Source organism: Sparus aurata, chromosome 2, assembly GCF_900880675.1.
Source record: "Sparus aurata chromosome 2, fSpaAur1.1, whole genome shotgun sequence".
NCBI lineage: Eukaryota > Metazoa > Chordata > Actinopteri > Spariformes > Sparidae > Sparus > Sparus aurata.
In genome coordinates, this window is record NC_044188.1 from 8,026,835 (window position 1) to 8,051,524 (window position 24,690).

A 24,690-nucleotide genomic window follows, 5' to 3' on the forward strand; every position below is an offset into this window, starting at 1 on the left:
TTTCCCTCATGTTTAAACGCAAGCTCGTGCTGAGATTAGTCGACTAGTCTAAAAGAAAACACTCAAAAAACTTTAAAAACTTGAGCACAACTCATCATATCATGACTCATTTTTTTTCATTAAATGTGTATCCTCCACATTTCTTGTGTTTCATCCGCACCCCATATGTACAGCACAGAATATTTTACGAAGACATTGGCGGGCTGTAATCTAAAGCGCAATCTAATTTATTTTCTCATTTTCGCTCCTTTTGATTGTCTGACTTTCTCACTCTTCGCCTCCACTGCAATTACAAAAATAAGACTTACCCAGTTGATTGTTGTGGATGACGTGCATATCATCTTGGCTCTGAAAGAGACAGAGAAACTTTTCAATAACGACAACAACAACAACAACAACAAAAAAAGGTCTTCAAATAATGACCTATATACATCCACTGTTTTGTTTTAACAAGCGAGACAGAAAACTGTCAAAACTGGCTCATGCGAAGATGCACAGTTTCAACTAAATACTTTATTTCCTCTTCCTAATCACTAATTAAGACTTAGTGATGCTAAATATGGAAAGCCCTGTGGGTTATTTGGAGAAATAATGGGTGATACCCCACGTCATTAGTCCTCCCTAATTGTGTGGGTTTTGTGCCTGCAGCATTTAAGCTCCGCGCATTCGGCTCAATTAAGGCATTCAACACTGTTCCACCTCCGGAGCTGTCAGCGCATGCGGCAGACCATGGAGGGATGAGTAAATCAATCACAAGCTGAGCAAACTTTGAAGAGCTGTCTTTCACCTCCATCGTTCAGAGGAAATCTTTCAGTCTTGGGAGGAAAAGGCGAGAATATGCGAGTTCGGGCTGTTTCCAGAGCTCTAGAGCGGCGGAGTATTAATAGATAATGACAAACCGAGGCCTGTTTTGATTTATGACTTCCTCTAGACTAACAATCATTTCTCTGGCAAGCTGTTGCAGCCTTCAGAGAGCTTAACTAAGTCATAAATTCACTCTCAGCGGGCGTGGTGCGGTGGTTACAGGGAATCACAGCAGTTTGGTGGCGGCTGTGCGAACCTGCCTCGATGTGTCTCGCCATCTCAGCAAATTTTGGAGGACGCGCAATTTTAAAAATAGAGAATAAAACTATAAATTTAGTCAGTTCCCCTCCCATGAATGCCTTCCTGCAACTGTCACGACCGAACGTCATGTATTGCTTGCAGGGCTCGTCTCCCCGCACTTCCTGTCTTTCTTATTATACTCATCAAATCCCGAATCGAGGCGCTCCGGCAAGCATCGAGCGAGCTTCGCTTTCAGATGTAGAAATAATAGTAGAAAGTTCACCAATTATAAAGATATGTGCAGCGATGATTCATGTATATGTGAGGCTGTCTGTCTTCTCTTATTTTTCCAGGTGATCAGAGTTGGAAGCAAATATATGCACAGGCAGACAAGATCATATCAGGGTGATTTAATTCAGTGGGTACAAGGCATCAGCTTAATTGGACTCAGTAGCATTAGTCATGCCCAAAAGGTTTCTGTCTCATCTTATCACACACTGCTCCTCTGAAATCATTTCCTCAGCTGAAGAGAAGAAGGTACCTCAAGGAAAACATGCATCTCACAAGCCGGGAGAATCCGACTCGTTATCAGATAATGACTCGTATAAAATCCTTCCAACTCAGAGAATACGTGATAGGACAACAGGTTAATATGGAGGGACGACTAATCTGGACAGAGGAGGAAAGTATTCATGAAACAAATCAAGGACAGTGGGAGTTTCTCTGGATGACAGAAGAGTGGCAGGTGAAAAGTTCCTCACCGTCTCCTCCAACGAGACTCAACTCTCGGAGAGGAAAGTGGCCTGACAGTAAATCACTGCACCGTCACTGTCAACCAAAATAAATCAAGACCAACGGGGTGATGAATTAAGTGGTCGGGAAATGTTAACCAATTAAATTGATTGCGTGCAACTGGGTGTGCCTTCTGTAATGCGTGCATGTGCGTCTACTAGTTCACATCACTCTGAATAAGACCTAACGTTTTTTGACAGGCTTTAACGAGGCTCTAATGAGATCTCTGAATCTAACCTATGCTGCCGTACGGTGGTTTTTGCGATGTTCAGTGTATTTCAAGAGTTCCTTTCTAATGAGCTGTTGTTTTACAGGCTGTGAGGAGTCCAGAAAAAGAAAAAAAAAAGAAAAAATCCAGCCTCCTCATTCATTTCAATTAGTGCACTATTTTGGCACGGCAGAGGTTCCGACGCAGCTGCCTCCGGCCAAAAACACAGGGTCATCTGGCAAAAAAAAGCCTCTCCACAACACATCATCATCATCCAGCGAGGCGCTACTCTGAACAATCAATCGCACGCAAGTGCACATTCTTTGTACTGCAGATCACTTTTTATTCTCCCTGATTAATGTCGGCCTGGCGATAAGGAGCCCTGAATCCCTGCCCTGCATTATTGAAAGCAGTGTTTTGCTGTCTGTTTAGCCTTTAAACTCAGATATGCATTACTCAGCCAGGACTTCAGGGACCATATTTCTTCCTCTCACCTGTAGCTGTAGCAACACGCCCCCACCGATGCAGATCTTTGTGTTTCTTAATGCATTTCTACTGTTGTGTCTGAACACCTGCTTTAGATACTTGGGTTATGTATGTATTCTAATGCTGTCTTACATTTTTCAGAGTGCATTTCCATTTACCAGCGATATTTTTACCCGATAGAGCTCTCAACCTCCAGTGTAGACATAGACCGATTATCTGGACGGCTGATTATTGTGGACGATATTCAGGTTTTTTTCCGATTATCTCTATCTGTAGTTTTTATCTGTCTGATTGCTGTTAAGATTTCCCAACCACAACACTATCTGATTGGTTCATAGTTATGAGTAACAGCCTATCGACACTGAATTATTTAAATCTGCAAAATAACATGTAATTCAAAGTGATAGTTCAGGTCTTTTGATGTAGGGTGTATGAGGCATTTATGCATAATCAGTGTTACATTCCGTCAACCGCACAACGTCCGTATCCCTACGCACAAGCACAGCTCCGCCTGACGCGCACTGCATTATGTGGCTGTCTGTGAGGGGGAGAGCTGACAGTCATCTGCTGCAGGTTATACACTGACTGGGGATAAGTACCTCATACAACCACACATTAAAAGACCGGAGATGTCACTTTAAGCTGTCAAATACATTAAGTGGAGTGGAAAATGGAAATACTCAAGTAAAGCACCTCAAAATTGCACTTAAGTACAGTATTTAAACTGAGACACCGAGACTTTTATCACTGCCAGTGCACAGTATCTGACAAGAGTACACCCCTCACATTTCTGCAAATATTTGATTATATCTTTTCATTGGATAACAGTGAAGAAATGCCATTTTGATACAATGTAAAGCAGTGAGTGTACAGCTTGTATAACAGTGTAAATTTGCTGTCCCCTCAAAATAACTTGACACGCAGCCATTAATGTCCAAACCGCTGGCAACATTAGTGAGTACACCCCTATGTGAAAATGTCCAAATTGTGCCCAAAGTGTCAATACTTTGTGTGGCCACCATTATTTTCCAGCACTGCTGTAACCCTCTTTGGCATGGAGTTCACCAGAGCTTCACAGGCTGGCCACTGGAATCCTCTTCCACTTCTCCATGACGACACCAGCTGGTGGATGTTAGAGACATTGCGCTCCTCCAACATCCGTTAGAGGATGCCCCACAGATGCTGGAGACATGCTTGGCCAGTCCATTACCTTTACCCTCAGCTTCTTCAGCAAGGCAGTGGTCGTCTTGGAGGTGTGCTTGGTCTCATCAGATCACAGGACATGGTTCCAGTAATCCATGTCCTTAGTCTGCTTGTCTTCAGCAAACTGTTTGCGGGCTTTCTTGTGCATTATCTTTAGAAGAGGCTTCCTTCTGGGACGACAGCCATGCAGACCAGTTTGATGCAGTGTCGGCATATGGTCTGAGCACTGACAGGCTGACCCTTCACCCCTTCAACCTCTGCAGCCATGCGGGCAGCACTGATACGTCTATTTTCAACCGACAACCTCTGGATATGACGCTGAGCACGTGCACTCGACTTCTTTGGACGACCATGGCGAGGCCTGTTCTGAGTGAAAACCTGTCCTGTTAAACCGCTGTATGGTCTTGGCCACCTTGCTGCAGCTCAGTGTCAGGGGGTTGCCAATCGTCTTATAGCCGAGGCCGTCTTTATGTAGAGCAACAATTCTTTTTTTCAGATCCTCAGAGAGTTCTTTGCCATGAGGTGCCGTGTTGAACTTCCAGTGACCAGTATAAGAGAGCGTGAGAGAGCGATTTAACACACCTGCTCCCCATTCACACCTCAGACCTTGTAACACTAACGAGTCACATGACACCAAGGAGGGAAAATGGCTAACTGGGCCCAATTTGGACATTTAGGGGTGTACTCACTTTTGTTGCCAGCGGTTTAGACATTAATGGCTGTGTGTTGAGTTATGTTGAGGGGACAGCAAATTTACAGTTATACAAGCTGTACACTGACTACTTTACATTGTAGCAAAGTGTAATTTCTTCAGTATTATCCCATGAAAAGATATAATAAAATATTAACAAAAAAGTGAGGGGTGTACTGACTTTTGTGAGATACTGTATATCGGTTCCAATTATTAGTTATTCGTCTCCTTTATCAATAATTATCAGTATTGGCCCTGAAAAAAACACTGGCCGGTCCCTATTCCAGTGTGCTGTAGGTGAGATTGAAATATGTCATTTAATCTTCTTTGAGGCTGTTACCAATGGAAGTAAAACCCCAAATAACAACACTAAATTCAAAATGGCTTTAGGAACATATTTATATAATACAAATGTGTCAAACTTAATTTTGGAAAAACAGACTTGTTTTTATTGCCCTCGGTGATGGGTTGCAGAAACACAACACATGCAAATGCAATTCCTTGGAGGTGCACTGCCTGGTACAATTAAGCAATCATAAGCATAATATTTAAAGAATTAACATCCAATCATGCTCTGTGTTAAGTCTAAAAAATGCTGAAGACGTTCACATGATTCTGATTTTGTGACTTTGAAAGATGGATGGCAGGAGCTGCAAACATAAACACGGCTTGGCTGGCTCGCGTTTCAATAGGAACAGTGACTAAAGTGGCACCTGTGGGAAAGACATCAGCATATACGGTTGGATATTGTGGTCGACAGCACACATACGATGACAGTGACGCTTGTGCATTAGTGCGATAGGTAAGAAAAGCAGCAATGTGACTCTCAGGTGACTGAGAGTGTCAGTGCAGGATGTGCAGACCGTCAGCGGGAACAGTCCATCAACAATTACACAGAGAGGAGATATTATAGTCGGGTGGCAGTACATGAACCCCTCATTACGAAGATAAATGCACATCTAAGAGTCCAGTGGCGCAAAATCCATCGGCAGTGGCCTACAGAGATGTGAAAGAAAGTGGTCAGATGAGTCATCTCTTTATGATATTCCAGACAAGTGGGCGAGTGCATGTGTGACCGACACAAGACAACGGTACAGGCCTGAATGCTTGACCCCCACAGAGGGGGATCTGATGGATTTGTCATGCTGTGGTTGGCACTTTACTGGGGGGTTTGGGTCCACTTGTCCCCTTAAGCTCCGTTCACACTCCAGGATTCTTGTCCTGATTTTCCACTCGCCAACGTTTTTTGGGAGATCGCCGGCATAAAGCCTCTGATCAGAGCATATCAGAGCTTACGCCTGCTGGATATCTAACAGGCTAAATATCTGGTTGTGTCGCCGACGGGTCGGAGAGCCTTGAATGAGCTACAACCAATGAGAGCTGACGCGCCTTTCTCTCCCCCTACTCCTCTCCTCTACTAACGTCTGCGGGTAGCTCTCTGAACTATGATCATGCATCTATTTTTATGGAGGTGTACAATTATATAGTTTCTATCAGTATAGATGCACAAAGGCTGTGTCCTCGCTGAACTAGAAAACGAGCAGGCGGCTACATCTTTTTTTATTATTATATTTCATTTCACCTTCATTTTACTAGGAAGTCCCACTGAGATCAAGATCGGTTTTACAGGAAACACCTGGCCAAGGTAGCCACCGTATCAAAGTCACAACATCATAAAATGCAACGTATAAAACTTGATATACAGGCAATAAAAACAGGAGAACAGGTTTTCAAACACAAGAAACACAACAACTTGCCTCCTTCACCACATTCCAAGTGGTGCCTTTAAATTCCCAGGGACAGCTAGTTGGTGTATTAATTTAGCAGATATCTCAGCAACTCAGGTTGTCAAAAAAGCGTCTCTTCTTTTACTGAAGCATTTCTGTCCTGATGGTTGTGGTCTCATCCAGGACAACCATTCAGAGGGTATGAGGTGTCTCAGAACGTGTGAATGAGTATGAAAATGACTTGGATCATGTGCTATGGCTGTTGCAGTCACCATATCTCAACTCAAGAGAAAGCATCTCCATAACCATCATCAAAAAACAGAAAATCAGAGAATATTTTTTTTTAGAGGAAATGGTGTTCAGAGACGTGTAGGGTAAATGTGAAGAAGCGCTAAAGCTTTTCTGGTTGCCCAGCATCTTACCAAAACACTTCCCTTTAATCTGTCGTCCATCTGTTCCTCAGATTTTTATAGTCAAAAGGTGACTTATTGGACATTTAACAAAATATCCTTTCAAATCATGTTCCTTGGTTGCAGTTTCCTGCAGCTGAGTAGCAGGAGGGCTATCTTTCTCTGGTAAATTATCTAATATGCTGCGGCAGAGTGAACTCAGATCGGGTCTAACATCATTTTCGCCATTACTGTGCAATGAATTATTCCCAGCTCGCCTAGAACTCTGCTCCTTTTGGCCCCTCAATGCCTACTACACGCAGGTAACGCTCTCCTTAATCCCATCTGACAGCAGGCTGTCAGCCATTTGCAGCGGGAATCAGACACCCATAGGTGTTAAGAAGGAATTGCTTTGAGTCTACACTGTCCATCTGAAGAGTTTAGTTTCACCATCCCTTGAGCGGTTTTGATCTGTGGCACCACAGCGCTGATGCAGACAGACAGGAAGATTGTGCCTCGTGTAGTTTGACCGCGGAGCAACGGCAGCACCGCGCCGAAGGTTTTCCCCACTGAGGTGTACATGTGTAAACTCCTTGAGAACGATGCTCAACCCACACGATGTGACTGTTATGTAATCAAGGACACCCGCAAAGACAACCCTTTGATCCCTGCCTTTCACTCGGAAGCTCTTCACATACAAACACGCCGGAGCCTCGGCCCTCTGCTGCATCTCTCAGTCCCCGAGGGCACAGACGCTCCACTGATGTGAGTGACCCGTCAGGTCACATTAGCTCTCTGTTCACTGATGGCAAGAATGATTCAAGGTTGTAGTGGTTATATGAATTTTGACATGTTGGGAGAAAAATGTGTGATGTTTACAGAAGCTGGCTGTCTGGAAGGACTGTGAGCACCTCAAATACCTGAGTTGATCTCTATTATTCATGTGTTTACCTCATATTGAAGGAGTAAAGTAGTAGCGCAGATCAACAGCTTCATTTTGGCGACGCTTTCAGATCTACTGAGCACTTTAGGACTTAAAAAGCCTTTTCTGTCCCTCCTCCCTGTCAGGGTGCCAGAAGAACTGACAGATTAAAATTTTTACTCAATAGCCGTTTTTCATTCACAAGCGAAAGCTCTTAATGTGTAATGACTTAATGATTTAAAAGGTCTGCTGCCTATAAAAAAATCAGCAGGTTGTCCTTGTCATGTTGTATTCATACCTTTTTCCTGCAATTTGTTGACTTCAATTGGAAATTATGGGGGAAAAAAACCTGTTGATAACATGCTGCAGGGCAGAACGTCTTAAAACTGACAAGTAAAACTACTGTATTAACTTGCTGTTAATGAAATGACAGGAGCAATTTTCCCCATGACGTGCATGATGATGGGCCTGACAGGAGAAGTGACTGCCAACCTGGCGAATAATCATTATCTTTTGATTTTAGCTGACACTGATTGAGGTTAAAGCTGCATCTCCAAAAAGCCTGCATGGAACAATGCTGCCTAGTTATGCCGCTTTTACACTGGATAAAAAAACCAACTGACAGCCACTAACATCTGGCTTGTTTCATCAGTGGGACAGGGTACAATTAGATTCATTCAAAAGAGTTTTCACTAGTCAACAGTAATAGTCTTTTCTAGTACGGATTGGAGGAGTGACGGAGACATGACCCAGCGGTGGACAACCTGGTTTCCATCCATTTTTCAGGGTGATGTTATGATGCGCGTTAAAGTTCCAGATGTCGGCACGTGAATGGTTTATTATCCGTCTCCATTCGAGCAACATTCGAACAGAGTTCAATTGATGCTGAGGTTGACGGAGAGACTAAAGTAAATGTAACAAAGTTAAACATGGTTATATTGTCACTGACCTCCTTGCTGTTGTTCTACTCTTCTCTGTTTTCAGGTGTATTTGTGACATGGAACTTGTCAAACCAAAAAAAAAAAAGAAGCCAAACTTGTCGACTGGCAATAGATTGATATATTCACACAGGGGCCATTTTCCTCTCATGTCAAGCTCAACTGTCGTACTGCCTAGGAAAATCTGACAAGTCATTATTATTTGACTGCCTTCTGATTGATCAGAAACTGTAAACATTATTCATAGTGAAAATCCAGAGGGATATCGGGCCACAGTTATAAAAAAAAAAAAAACATCAGCTAACATTAGACAGCATCTAATGTTACCGATCAACCACTTTCTACCTAACTAGCCACTGTTACTGCACTGTGCGCTGACATCAGTCCATCATTCCTTCTATTGTATCGCTTTACACTATCAAATGGTTATGTTTGCTAGAAAGTGGTCGAATGCTAACGTTAGCTGCTGTCCAACATAAGTAATGGGTTATCCACGAGATGTTTCACCTTGATATATGGCCCAATGCCTCCTGAACTTTCACTAACCACTGTCTTCTCAGTTGCTGATCATTGAAGCAGCCAAGTAGAAATAACAATAACTCAGATTTCCCTACATTTGTATGACTCATCCTGGAACACAGCAGCACGACATCTGAGAGCCCCCCCACCCTTGAGTCTGACGTCAGAGGAAAAAAATGGTGAATAAAAGCTTTGTGAATACACTCTATGGGAAAGGAAACAATCTCCTATTTTGGGCAGGTTTATTTTCCTCTTACAGAACCCTATCTAGCTGCTTATCCCATTGACTTTTTATTTCCAAGCAACAGGCCACGTTTTGACTTTTAATGTCATGAGAGAAAAGGCTTTTACAATTTGGACCAACAGATGTGTTTGGCAGGGTATGAAAGGTAGCCCTAAACTTTGATAGCATCCAGGACTGGTTTCCACATAGTGTGTGTGTGTGTGTGGGGGGGGAAACACAGTGCACATGCTGATTGTAGACGGGATTTTCAATATAGTTAATGACGAAAGCGGTGTTCTCTTAGACTGCTATTGTGTGCCTGTTTGAGCAGATAAAAACACTGTTTAATCCATTCCTCACACTGTTTTGTTTTCGGAAATACTAAATAAAGAAACCCACCATCCAAGACCTATAAATGCTGACACTCACTGGTGTTTTGAAGCCAACAAAGCTCGACTTCCCAGCTATCAAAATACCTGGATCGCCGACCGAGCCGGCTAACTGCAATGGGGATAAAATAATGTAATCGTTCTGCTCATCTAGATTTTCCCAATGTTATTGGACCAATTGGGTCTCAAAATAATTTACCCACCATTTTTTTAGACGCTTCTTTCACAATGGGTGCACTGTTGTTTTCTATTCCGTTACAACTGTTTCTGGCACATTCATGACGTGAAACATGACGTCGGTGATGTATAACGTAATGCTTCAGATAAAATTCACAGTCTTGGGATCAATAGGCCATTTTTAGCGGGTTGATCCGTGTTTAAAAACCCTGTTAGACCTGCTAATTTAGGTGGAAATGCTGTATTAGTTAATGCTAGGCTATCACTGCAGTTGCTGGTAATCATTTTTACTGTGCAAATGACCAAAGCAACTGACACAGTAATTATATGCATCCAGCCAGGGTTACTTCTAATTAAAATGGCATAAGATGCAGTGTTTACAACACCAGATGGTAGCCATAGCAACAAGCATCATCCTGTCCTCCCCAGTGGAATAGGTAGCACTGAACCCTGAAGTACTGAAGGCGCTATTTAAATCATTGTATATCTTTGGGTTCAACTTTACAATACCATTTTTTAATTTTAACTTTCTTTTAAGTCCTTCTCTCTCTTTGTGTACCAGACACACTGGCACCTACAATGGACTTGATATAAGGACAAGTAGCTCACAGGTTAATTTCTAATCCAGAATGACGGTGAGAGTGAGCGACTAATGTCACTGCATTTATATTTCACATTAGCGAGGTAACATAATTAGCAGGAAAAATTATATAACACGTTGAATATTTAAATCCCGCAAGCCTGGTTTAATCTACAGCTCCAAAGTCTGAGTCGTTTTTGATCTTGAGACGATAGGAGAGTCTGAGAAAGGCTCTTTTTTTCCCGCATAGGATGTAGTAAGTATTTCTTTGGACTGATTTTCTCAGCTCTTATTCTCACAGTTTGTGATAGCTCTTGTGAACCTGCTCTTCCAACACGTTTCATCCGCCCTGTTTTATTCATCAGCCCTGTGACTCTAAATGTTGTGTTTACCTGAAAACTTGTTTTTCTGGGATTGAATTATGTTGTGGCACATTTTTCTATTTATCAGAGTTTATAAATAAACTCCTTGTCTTTCCCTTTTCTTCAGGTCCACACATTTCAGTATCAGCACCACTCTCTGTTATTCTAACAATCTGTTGGGGTAATATTTGGCGATTTTCATCCATATTTTTTTATCATTTCTCACACTGTGGAACAGTTCATCGAGGGCACCCGGACTTAGTTAGAAGACTGTATACAGAGGGATTCGGCTCTGTTTTCCTAAGCACAGGAACAACTGTTGCCAACAAAGGCGACCAGACCGCACAAAATTGTTGACAGTGGTCCAAATCTGGTTGCCTTGGGCAACAGGGCAACCGTTACTGTCAAGCCCTGCTGTGTAAGTTATTTAGGGTCACAGTTTGCTGCTCCCTGATCTCTACATGAGATGGCTGATAGATATTTTTTGACCAGAACACTTTGGAAAAAAAGAGTTTGGTCACACAGAAAAAATGTTCTTCTATTGTTCTGGCTACAAAAGGAAAAAGGATTGCTGGAAAGTGTTATGTGCAATGTCAATCTGTATCTTATGATCACAAAAGAAACAAACTAATATCATTTTTATGAAAGGTAAAGAGGTAAGGACAGAACCTTTTTTTAATTAAAGAGTGGTCAGGTTCTAAGAAATATTTCAGTTTAAATACTTATTGATGTCCCAATTTGTGTTTCTTTCACAACCAACGCTCTGCTCTGTAATCAAATCTTTACGTCTTGTGTTCAGAATCAGAAACCAAAAAGGAGGCAAATATGAATCTGTTGAGACGCTGTGAGCTAAACGAGATCATTTTAAGAATCCCTGTTGGGATGGAGGATGAGTGTGCGCCACCTTGGCCACCTGTTGACATGAACAATTTTGGTCAAGTAGGATCTTCAGGTGTACACTGGCAGCAGCATTCATGCAGGTTTGCAATCTCAGAAAAAAGAATCGTTCCTGCTGAGATAAGGAGCTGAAGCAATGATTCAGACATCAGTCTCACAGTTCCATTTTCAACAACCCAAGGTAGCTCGAGTAGATCTTCTTGCTTGTAGTGAAAGCCATTTAGGCAGCACTGATGAGAGGTTAAAAACATCATCTGTGCAAAACGATGTTTTTCGGAAAGCTCTGCAACCTTCAGACAACAAAGATTTGTTGTCCAATTAGAGACGATTACATGCTCCGAGTGTGTTGTTAAGGAAGGCAAGAGCACATTACCTTGAAGACTGGTTATTTTGCCATCGACTGTCTGGCACTTGAGGTTGAGTGCAGCCTCCACAGAGATGGAGCTCTATATCCTTCAATGGTCAAAAGAACTGAACAAAGACGTATATGTTGACGAAAGTGTTCAGGTTCCTATGTGGATTCAAAGTTTACAAAGACACGGCACCGCCTGAGGACGCACCAAAGAAAATGTCGGCTTTACATAATTATGTAAAGAAACTATTTAGCCTTGAACACACACGTACATGAAAGAGCTCGGTGGCTCACAAAGATCAGCACTTTTAATTACTTCTGCTCTCCTGGTTGTGTTCTTGTGTGTGTCCTAGCACTGGTTGTTGTGTTTTCCAACATCTAGGAACATCGCCTGAAGGTGAAGCCAGCTGCCACTTCCAGACTAAAGCCTGAGCCCTGAAATGTCTTTTAAAAGTTCCCTTGTGTATCTTGAGAGGACCAGAATGGTGGCAAAGTGACAGGAACTGTCAGGTGTGCTCTTAACAAGTTGAAGTTAGTCATTGGCTTTGCAAGACCCTCTGCAGTAAGTTTGTAAATAATTTCTCACTCTGTGTAGTGCTCATGCATCATCTCGCTGTTTCGGAGTCCTCTGAGCACATGAGATCAAGGCACTTCTGCTTACATTAGCGAACTTGGAGCACACTTGTTGTTTAGGCTGTTTATGAAGCCCTGAAGCGGTGAATAATCACAGTACCTGCGCCTGCCATCGCAACTTCTCCAAGTCATCCTGAGTTCAAACTGATGCCAGTCATCGCAGGCTTCGGGCCGTCTTCAAAGGAGGGGGGAGACTCTGACACCTTTTTTTTTTTTTTTTCGTATGCGAGCCACGGTCCGTGCTACTGAAAATTACGCTTGTTTAAATGTTTCCTGCTTTACACTTCACAAAGCCTTTTTTGTGTAATCAGTGTTATATGCAACAGTATTGATCAAAGGGGGTGTAACTTCTCAAATCCTGACTATAAATTGGAACAGATGGTCTTTTCCTCGGCTGCAAGGGAGCAAACAATAAGCCACGGGATGCAGAATCGCACTCAATATGCTCCCCCCACTCCCTCTCTTATGAATCTGTTGCTGGAAGTTTAATGCGACTCGACAGTTGCTACTTTGCATTCTGAGATCAGCGTTACCCGTATCACACGCTACAGGAGCCCCTGCAGATTAAGCCAGATTTGAATGGTGATGGGATGAGCACAGCTGTTTGAAGTCAGATGGTGAACCCTCTTTTATTCAGTGCAAGATCTCCTTTTCTGACCACTTGCACAAAAATCATGCGAAATACGCTCTGATGAAACGCTTCTTTAAAAGGTTTGGATTGACTGTTTGACACCGTTGAATGCAATCTAATCACCATCAACCATTTTTCAAAGCACTGTACACACCATAATGTTTCAGGCCGGGATCACACTACAGGAGTTCTGGGCTGTTTGATCCCGTTCTGCCCCTTCCGACAATCAGAGGAGAAATCTGGCCTGGGAGCTTGGTCCGTACCAAAGTTTGGCTCAGATTATATGGTGATGTGAGCGGGTGTAAAGATCCATTCTTAAACCTCCCCAACTGCTCGCAGACTCATGGTGGCTGCCCAGAAGTGTTTGATATCTGGGATTTAGATATTATCAGAGCTTTCTGAAGAAGCTGACCGTGTTGCCAATCAATGGTATGCACTCAGTTTACAGTTTGAATTTTCTCGCTGTAGAATAGACGACCCATGTTGACCACGACTCAATTGCTCTGCTGATGAAAAACCGGTTTCAAAATCGATTAGGATTCTAAAACTCCTCTATTGTGAGTGCAGCCTGAGGCTCATTGACATACTTTCTGACATTCTCAGGCGGCAGGTAGATAAACCACATGCTTACAATAATTAATGGGCTCTTGGTGCGGCCAAATGAAAAGCACAGTTACGTTATGTTAAATAACAGAATTCTGTGGGTTTGACATTTGAAGGAAACATTTAGGATAATGTAAGAACAACTCAACTCAGAATATAACAAAAGGGTTTGTCATTTTTTTTCCCAATGCAGAAATGTGACATATTATATCTTTGAAACGCGTGTGGCATACCCTGTGTTAAACCCAGCGTGTGGGTGGTGAGTCGGTATAATTGAGAGAAATATCAATCATGCTCAACAACTAAGTTAGGGCCGTTGCACACTGAAGTTCTCGAGAATCAAAGCTCAGACATATCTGACGCCAAGTCCTTTTAAAGAAAGTATCTTTGTTGACATGGACAGAAAACACAGGAGGGTATTTCTTAACCACAAAAAAATACTCGGATACTTGATCTGCTAATATATGCATGTATTGTACCACGTTTGACGTTATAGTTCTTGATTCTTGGCTACAAAACTGCCATGCTGGCAAAAACGTCCTTCTGCATCGCAACTTTGTTAGAAAGTCAATAATCCTCTGTGGAAAGACCAACAATTAATTGCTTTATTCAGCGACTGGGTTACCTCTTAAACAATAAATCAAGTGTGTTCACAGATGTATGAGCATATGTCGAAAAATGTTGCCTCCTGCTATGGCCCCGATGTAAATTCCATGACTTTCTATAACTGGAGCGCTTCCATGACCTAAAAATTTGCATTCCCTTCTAATTTGTTAATGTTGTTCTTCAGCTCAGGAGATCTAAAAAGGGGGGCATTAACCTGGTTTCCACTTTGCAGCACACAACACACGTCTGACGCGAGGCGTAGAACACATGTCAGGCCCCACTCTCTGTCTGCGCAACACCTGTCAGAAGTTGGTGACATTAAGAAATTCAAACGCACTGTGAACACTTGGGGACACAAACAAATGGCACATGCACCGCCATGGTCCCGCGATAACTAAGTAACAACCCCCCCCCCCACGAGTGCACAGGAACGCTAGAAGCCACCTGTCAGGGTCAAAACTGGAGGAGAAATCAGAAAATATGTTTCTCTGAAGTTTTTCGGAGACACTCAAATCAAAGAATAGATGTATTGAACAGTTTAGACGAACTTTATGAAACATTCCTGCTTTCTTAATATCTTTTTTTCCAACACATTGAACAAGACTTTTATTCCCGATTATGTTCCCATTGTTGCGAAAACACGGCTCTTTTCATTCCCTTAAAGAGTTTCTTCTCCTGAATGGATGTCATTTAAATCTTTGCTTTATCACTCTGACAGGCAGCTGTCCCTAATCGCTCTTTTATATAAGAAAAAATGTTAAAAAAAGAAAGAGAAGCGCTTCGACTCAGTATCCGTTCTTGAAGGAACACTCGTGGTGCGACACAATTATTTCTGTAAAAGAAATCTGAATAAAGCAAACTTTAGAGACCAGAGACTCGAGATGTTTTAATATCCACCTACACTACACTGGGAAGTTCAAACGAATGCAATTTCTGCCAAACATCATTTACAACAATATGAGAAAAAAAAAATGAAAAAGTGACAAAGCGAAAACTTTAAATATCCTCTCGCAGGGAAAGAGGCGGTTGACATCAGTAAAAGGCAAGACAGTAATTTCCCATTTCTGTGATGCTAAGCACCTCTGCCAGGAGGCTTACTGTCAACATCTCCTCACACCAAGGAGAAGTAGAGCAACTGAACATGTTAATTATTTATCGCGCAGCAACTGCAGACTTATGTAGAAAATGCAACAGCGAGAAAATTATCTTGCACTTGAGGAAAAGAGCGAATGGATTTGTGTGGAAGAGCAAATTGATGGTTCCTATCTGGAGGGCCAAACGATCAATGCATTTAAATAAAAAATAAAACACATGGTCATTTATTTTTAGTTGGTCAGGTAATTAAGGTTTAAATGGAGGCGAATGATCAGGAAGCAAACGATTAACGCTAATTATCAAGAAACCAGCAGCAGGTTTTCAGACTAATTTGTAGATAGGAAACAAAGAATCACACACACACACAAGTGTTTTTTCTTACCTGTGAGCCTTTTCCTGAGCTGCCAGCAGAAAAGTTGATATGAACTGTAAGACCAGAAAGAGAAAAATACATGAATTCAAACAGCAATTAATCATTCGTCCACCGTTTCCTTCAGGTTGGGTCAATTCTCCATCCAACAGCTGCCGAACACAGACAAGGTTAGACAAAACGACCTCCTTTATGTTATTTTATCTGATATTATATTTTATCAATATTTTATTAAATATTATAAAGATAACTCGGAGCCTAATTCCTCCGCGCCGAGTCTGTAAGAGCGCCATTCATCCATCCAAGTTTTTAATTAGAGCCAGGAGAGCTTCTATCCAATCACATTGCCATCGATTCCAAGACAAGAAAATCTTCGCTGAGAGATTCCCGGGATTTCAAATCAATACGTCAAAAACAGCAGTGTCGCTGAGAATGAATCTATAAAGCAGTTTATATTGAATCAGGCTGCCTGCACTCCAACATCGGTCAGCGTTAAATCTGACTTTAATTAGGTGAGAGAGGCGAAAAGAAAGAGTTAAATTACACTCCAGACCCGCTGCAGCAGCCATTAAAGGGCAACGAGAGTGTTGATTAAACCCTAAAAAGCAGCATATTTGTTTTCTAGGAACAAGCCGCTAAAAATGACTGCTACAGTGCAACATCCAATATCCGAGATACACACTAACACACACACAAAAAAATCCAATATAAAAAAAGTGCATATTTCATAAGATAGATATGATCTCTGTGACTTTGCTTTAATGACCCAATCTGCAGTAATTTGGTCAGATATTAATTCCATCCATGCAAAGGAACCCATTTCTTAAATTATTCAAAGCGCTGAGTTCACTTCAAAACACTTCAGTGTGTAAAGCCTTGAGTGAAGCCACCGGTTCAGAACAAACGAACAATGTAATGAACCTAATTATGTGAGTCCTGAAAGGCCCCAATAAACAATGGAGGCGAGTCAGTTTTTGAAAAAAGTCCAAACTTGCCATCCAAGCCAGAGAAATACTATGTTTTCACGTTTGGTTTCAAAGAAGACATTTGTCGTTTAAAGAGCAGACAATACCCACATTAACGGCGTATTCAAACCGACTCACTAAGAAAGATGCACTGAGGGCACTGATCATATTAGTATTTTTGTGATGTGGACTCTCAAATGAAAAGACTCTTTGTCATCTCTCTGTCCTATAATTTTCTCAACAACCATTCATTCGATCGACCTCATAATTGGCAGGTGTTTTGCCGAGGACCCGAGTAAGTGCAGAGTTGAAGTGCAGCTCTCAGAGAAGTCGACAAACATCAACTGACAACACCCCGCAGAGCTGGAGAGCCCATGCAGTTCCAGACCCACAGAAACATCTGGAAAGCGGGGCAGGAACTTTCAAACCATCCATGTATAAGAATCTATCGAGGACTAACTTCAACCAATCGGATCAACAGTATGTACCTCGAGTGTGCTCCTTTGTTCTTCCCTTCAGGTTTGAGATGACAGCAGCATCTACGCTAACATCTTAAGGGGCTGACACTGTTGTTTTCAGACAAACAGTCGCACACATCTAAACCACAGCACCTAGCTGCAAGCTGATTGGTTCAACCACTGTGCGTTTTACAAGATGGATTCAGCCCCACAAGGTAAGATAACAAAACTTATGATTATTATTATTAAGAATTTAGGTGTGGCTAATGTTTTGGGAACACCTCAATGAACTGTCTAACTGGTGGCATATTGTGATATTACTGTATTGTTAATTTTAACAAAAGGTAGAAAAAAAAAAAATAGCGGCACACATAATTATCTAAATCTGGAACTGGGTCTGAAGCTGCTATGTCTGGAGCTGCTTGGGTTCTCCGGCACTGCAGGTCGATGATACTGAGAAAGCCACAAGCCGCAATACTGGAGGCCAAGCAATCGGCCTGAACAGGCGCGTTTGAATGAGCACTGCATTAGTGCTTCCAATAAGAGAAGTAATGAGGGAAAATAGGAAGAAAACCTGATTACCCTGCAGACAAAAAGTCACTTGAGAAGTACGAAAAAAAGAGTAAAAACTAAAATGTTTCGGTTGTGGTATTTGCATTTTTAAGTTTTTTTTTTCAAGTTGTCAACCTAAAATGTTGGCTTCTTTTACTTTATCCCTTTTCCATTCTCTGTTGATATGTTGACTTGAATACTGAGAGAGAATATAAACTCCCTGGAGATCTCTGAGTCCTAAATACGTGTTAAGTCAAGGTTGTTTCTTCTTGCTATAATGAAAACAATGTGAACTTTGTTCAAAGGTTAGTATTGAATTGAGACCATTGCTTATAATATAACAAGGTCACTGGGAGCAGCCTCACATTGTGGCGCTCTGTTTCAGGCGGAGGTCGTATCGAACAACAGCAGCCGGGACTGAGAAAAGCAGCAAAAAAGCCAGTCTGACAGAAAATCTGACAGCCGTTGATTCAACATGTTATCATACGTTTATTGAACTTGTTCGAGCCAGCACTGTAAATTACATTTTGAACTAGTGTAACATGTTTGAAAGTGAATTAAGAATAAAAATATTACTGACAATATTTATTATTGAATCAACTGTTAAACTCAACTTTTGGACGAGGTCGTCTCGTAAACCACCTCCACAGCTCTGCACCCGTTAGCATTCTGCTATAGGAGAAAAAAAAACATCTGGCTTGTTTGTATTGCTTTAAATCAATCAATCAATCAATCAATCAATCAATCAATCAATCGTCTTTGGGCACCGCTAAACCCAGGATGCAACAACTTTGCCCCTACAAAACTAGCGTCAGGGGACCTGTTTTTCATGGAATATGTGCATTTAAATGGCTAAATCTCCACAGTAGAAGAAGAACATAACAACTGCTAGCCTTTTTTACAGCCGTACTGTTCCGCAACAAAGTTATGGTTCATGTACATTTCTATGGTCAGCATGTACAGGGTGCCATCTCGGTAGCTTTTGTCGTTTCCCGTAGAGACAGAGATTTGAAAAATGCTAGAACGCAGATAACAGAAAAGGGAAGAGAACGGTGACTAAAATAGTTGGCCAATGGCAAGATTATACCCTCAGTCTACTAGCAAACCTCAAGTGTGGACCTGGTTTCTTATCAACTGCCTTTCAATGACCCCAGTACACAAGTGCCCTCAACCTAGTCGCCATAGAAATCCTGCAAACCATGGAAACATTCAGATGTGTATGGTTCATATATATCATTTCTACAGTACGTGTCACATCACATTCACATTACATGCATATGAGCTGACTTCAATGCTGGGAGGTGGAGAGGATGGTGGTGCAAGCCATTCTTTCGTGACTGTTCGAGACAGCTTCTTCCACATCTGCTGAAACCACTGAATATTTAAAGCTAGACATCATGACGTTATCAGCTGTGTTTGTTGGCAACAAAAGCAAGTATTCAGACCAAAACATGATCTTTTCCTAAACCTAACCACATGGTTTTGTGCCAAAACCTAACCAGACCATAGGGTTATGAAAATGTAACCAACAGAAAGGTAAATTTGCATCACAAACATATCTATGCTTTGCAGAAAGGTATATTTCCAACATATATTTTGCTGATTGGGTTGGAGCAGTCTGGCTGCGATAACAAAAAAAAAGCCTGTGCTTGCTGATAAAACGAGCAACTAAACTGTACACGGTGGGAAATGTACTAACCATTTGCATCCTTTTTTGTTAATCGGCAACAAAAAGCCAGCTCGTCTAAATTCCAGCTTAGCGCATTTTAGATAATGTCAATGAACCCTATTAACTCACAAATGTTCGCAAAGGTCACAACTATAAAATCGGATCCAGCCAATCACGAGGTCTGTAGAGCGAGTTAAACGACTACACTCTCATCTGGCCTTGCAATTTCTGTCAGTATTAAAAATGCAACACTTGGCTTGAAATGAAGCCTCCTACAGGAATACATTCAAGTTCAAGATACATTCTGCTACATCTGCTCAAACTTCCCATCTTTTCATGGCTCACTCTGGAGATGGAGAGGCAGAGACACTCGGAGGTGGGGGGAGGGAGAGACAGTGGGTGGGAATAACTCCCCACATAATGTCAGGAGGGCTGATGGGAGCACCTCCATCTCATCGCCTCCTCTGCCTGCATAATCAAGTCAGTTGTTTCCAACCATGTTTTCAATTGAGCCGTACCGAAGGGAACTTGTTTGCTTTGATTTCTTAGAAACTCTGGGAATCAGTCAACACACTGAAAGCTCGGAATGGTTTAGCTGAGCGCTCTTCGACAAGAGTCTAAATTTACATTGTCATTGTAATCAAAGCAGGCGTCCGATGCAATTAGCCGGGAAACACTGTGCTCATTACAATGGGAGGGAGTCAGGTTGGTATCTTAGCAGAATTCAAAGAATCTGACAAAGAAAAACATGCACAGTTCCCATTTGTTCGAGGTGTACGATTATCCAAGGAGCAGTGGTAGAACGAGAGTAATACTTAAATTTACTGTACCTCGTGCTACATTTTTGTTTTAAATCTGTTATGCTTTTCGCCCTTATTGCTGAAACCACGCATTACCTTTGACAGACATACATTAATCAGCATTGGAGTAGAAATAGGATTAAAAGCTGCTGACTTTTCATTGATCGCTGCCCGCGGCGACTTTCGACTGTTCAAGCCAGACCTGGCTGCTCCTGGCTTATGTCTGGACGCAGGGAAATGAAAAGGACAAAAGCATGAAATCAGACGCTGTTGTGCAGAGACTGGTCTCCACCACAACATCCTGGGTCAAACCTGTTGCACTCGATGGGAGGTGCGTTTTTTTTCCAAGCCACCAGAGCGCAGGACCCCGGCAAGCGATGGGTATGTTGTACTCTGTGTTACATCACTTTAACCGGATTAAGGATTTGACTCTTCAGAAGTCTGGATCTTAAGTCATCAGAGAAACAAGCCAACTTTAGCAGCAGCTCGGCTCATGAAACTGATTAATTCTGGTTTTTTTACTGGTTTCAATTACAGGGTACCCCTTTATTTTGGAGAGTGGGAAACCTCTGCAGATAAAACAGTTCCCAGTAAAAACCTTGTGAAAGATGAACACTAAAGACACCCTCACTTAAAATCAAGCTGAGCATGTGATAACAGCTTGCAGCCAAGCTCGACATCCTGTGTCCACTCAAGAGCATCAAGAAACACTGACTGTAACATAAATCTGCCGTATTTACTGTTTATATTGGTTTTATTCGAGGCTTTCTACAGGAAGAGAAAACATCTGCAGATAATTCGACTCCCGGTTAGAAAACCTCCGGGACAATGAACACTGAAGGAACCCTCTCTTGATCCACCGCCACATCATCAAACTATGTCTTTGGTGACAGTTTTGATTGAGGGATTGTTACTTTTTAAAATCAATATTTCATTTAAAACACATATGACAAACTTAATGTGATAAAATTGGTTTTCTTGTCACGTTTCAGATGTCCATAAACTAAAATGACACATGTAGATCAGGACTTTGTTTTTCCTTCTCGCCGCTATTAATCATCTCTCGATCTCTCAATTTATTATAGTGATTTATTAAGTTCTTTCTTTGGCAAGGTGGAACAAAGATGCTGTATCACAATAACAAATTAAAAGAGTCAGACTGTGCATGTGAGACGTACAAATCTCCTATAGGAGCTTATAGAAGGGATCTCACTTCTATATGCAAAGGTCATGCAATCCACAAAATCAAAAAGCAAAGGACCTGAATGCTTCTTCCAATATTTCCTCAGAGGAAACTTCTTGTCTTTAATATTAAAAATCCTGATGAAGTCATAGTAATTAAGCAACGATTTGCTTGTTTCACCACTGGTTGGTGTCTTACTTAACTTTCCCACTTCATTCAGGATTTAATGGGCACAGAGGGAGCAGGAATAAATCAAGAGACCACATGAAAGTACTTTGAAGTAAATCACATTAAGAAAGGCAGCTACGCAGGTGTATTATATTAACTTGAATGCTAATTAGCAGTCAGTGTCAGCTTTAAAAAGAGCTCTGATAATCACTGCGTCCATGTGTGATGGTTCAAAGCGAAATGAGACTACTAAAGGCTTCAAAAGAGGCTGGAGAATGGCTGCCGCTGCAGCTGCACCGGCCCCAAAAAACAAAGTTATTCAATCTGGCCGAGGCAATAAGATCCAAAATCACGTTAGCCTCACAGTGCTGATATTTACAGAGGAGCAGCTATCCCCAAACTCTTCTGAGACCAAAGCACAAACATCCACAAGCTGAGGACCATTAAACCTGGATTCACCTCTTACCAGGCCCTTCTCAAACCAAACAGCAGCTCCCAGCACATGAGTTCAAAAGAGAACGCCATCTGTATGGCATAAAAATGGCGCAGAGTGGCTGGTGAGGACAGTCGAAACATTCGGCAAGCCACATGGATTCATACTTTTCCTCCGGAGCGGGAACAATAGAGATAAAAGGCCAGTGGATAGTGGACTTCAAATCTACTTGAGGTGACAAAATGGACTCAAATGGGATTCTCATGTTGCTGTGTTCCTGCCATTAAGGTTTGTTAAAATTTAACACAGAGTTAATTTGCTTTATACTCATGCACATTTGATGAGCTTTCTACAGTCCAACACTCACAGCAGCCAACATGTTACCTACCGCACCAGAGGTTAGCTGCTAGCACGGTCGGTGTGTGTGCAGATTAGTGTGGCTGCCAACACTGACACAACACTGAGGGCCTTAAGACTGGAGATTTGTATTAAAGGATAAATATAACAGAGCTCAAACACGATGAGAGACGACTTCTCTTTTCTTGGCTACAGACGCAACAACACAACGACAGTAATAAACATTAAATATGACACTTTCACAGAGACGTTTTGTGCCAACGAGGCAACCAAACAGCTGACCGCAATTCGAGTCACACCAGTGGATATTTTTAAGGACGCCTGGGGATACATCGATCTGTTTTTGTTTTGTCTGAAGCATGTATTATTTTGCAGGAGACCTGGGGATATTTCCTTTTTTTTTTTTTTTATTTGTGATGTGTTGGGCTGATCATGGCAACCAAAATAGATGTTTTGAAGTCAAACCATGATGCTTTCCTGACCCTAACCAAGAGGGTTTTAGTACAGCACTGTGACAGCAGAGAGACAGACCATTCAACGTTCAGTTTTTTTAACTTAACTGTAGTGCTGGGAGACCGTACTTAGCCAACATTTATTCTGGTGATTGGGTGCACTGTGGAGGTCGGGGTGGTGACGGATGAGTAGCAAGAACACCCTTTAAGCAGGTGATGGGTGTTCTCTCCCCGCTGTTAGTTTCACTCTTCTCTCGGTGCATTCGAGAGGCGCAGTCACACAGCTCCATGAGAAACATTTTAAACTCATGCAGAACCATCTTCACCTCAATCTGTGTCGTGCCTCGGACAAACCTACGTCTGTTTGCTTCTCTCTGTGAGTCTAATCACTCTCCCTTTTTTAAAAACAAGCTCTGTGCTGAAGAAGATGATGAGTTGATATTGTGCATCAAGGTTTGTTATTGTGACTTTAGGTTCCACTCTCTGTTCACTAATAATCAAAAACCACTTTAGTCATTTTCCATTACAAAACGCCTCTGTTTCTTTTTCTATAATGGAAAAACAACAAAACACAAAAAACACACTTTGTGGACAGTAGCAGTAAACACTATTATGATGAAAGTGGCTCCTCAAAGAACCGGCACAGATGGCCCACAGTTTGCGCTGCGCATACAGTTGTAATAATGCATCTGATTTGTGTTTTATGAAAACTGCTCTGCGAACTGTTCGGCATGCAGGAAGCGCAGGCTTCATCTGGCATCGTGTCATATTGAATTTAAACTTTTTTTCTCACACTCGAGCAGCGCCGGCAGCGATCTAGGACCCACACTGGCAACTTCTTCCCCAGTCAGAGCTTCTGGCTGGAGCTCTGTCTCGATAGAATATCTTTTCATTTTAATGCGGTGCATATCCTGGTTTCAGCTCTGGGTGGTTAATGTGCACATCCATATGAAGAAAAATATAATTACACTGTTAGTGACAGTTACTATCATCGTGATTACGGTAAGTAAACATGGTGTATGGTGCTTGAAATACCACTAGAATTCTTCTCTAAATTGACAACACATATTATAAGATATGGATATCTTGACATCTACATGGGCCAACAGATCATTATTTTCTCTTTAGTAAATTATAGGTTCTACATACGAGATTGTGACCATTAAAATAGCAGCAAACAACTATTTGCTACAGAAAGATAAAGATGTGGTGGAGTAAAGGCACGCTGACCAGAGAATAAAGTCACACTTCCTAGTTGTGCGCTGCGATCCGAGCTTGTCAGTGGCTTGTTATGGTGGCCGGACTGGCCGTGTGTGCATGTCAGTGCGCGTGAGTTATGTGTTACAAGCAGCTTAAGGGTTGGAGCTGGTTTTTCCTCTTCTCGACAGGTGAGTATGTTAACTGGGACATAACTTTACAGGCTAGAGTCGCTAACTGGCCGTTAACGATATCATGAATTAGTTTTTTCAAATGGTGAAATGGCTCGATGCTGCTGGATGTCGTGCATTGCACCTTTCAGAGTAACATACAGACACTACGTATAAAAGCCCACATCTTGGTACGCAGTATGTCATTTTTCTATGGACAAAACGACCAGACGTGAATGCTTTTGGCTGATGTGGTCAAGTGCTGGTCAACCTGATGAAAGTCCAATGATGCAGACAGAAGCCCTGCTTGTTGGAGCGGAGCTGGAATGTGAATGTCAGATATCACCTCTGCACCGGTTTTATAGTTTGAGTCCTTTAAACTTGAAGATTTTAGTTTTTTCTTATCTTACTGGATAATACACTGAATCTACTTGAATGGTTGGCTGCAT

The 24,690-nt window shown here is 41.9% G+C and overlaps 1 protein-coding gene across 2 annotated transcripts in view; it reads right to left on the reverse strand.

The window, feature by feature from the left end:
- Positions 1–24,690, reverse strand: part of b3glcta (beta 3-glucosyltransferase a) — a 73,350-nt gene that overhangs the window by 45,462 nt on the left and 3,198 nt on the right. For both annotated transcript variants that reach the window (XM_030407671.1, XM_030407663.1), the window contains exons 2-3: positions 15,850–15,893; positions 309–348 (exon numbers count right to left, since the gene is read on the reverse strand). In XM_030407671.1, coding sequence (XP_030263531.1) covers positions 309–341 — 33 coding nt within the window. In that variant the 5' untranslated portion in view covers positions 342–348; positions 15,850–15,893. The remainder of the gene's footprint in view (positions 1–308; positions 349–15,849; positions 15,894–24,690) is intronic.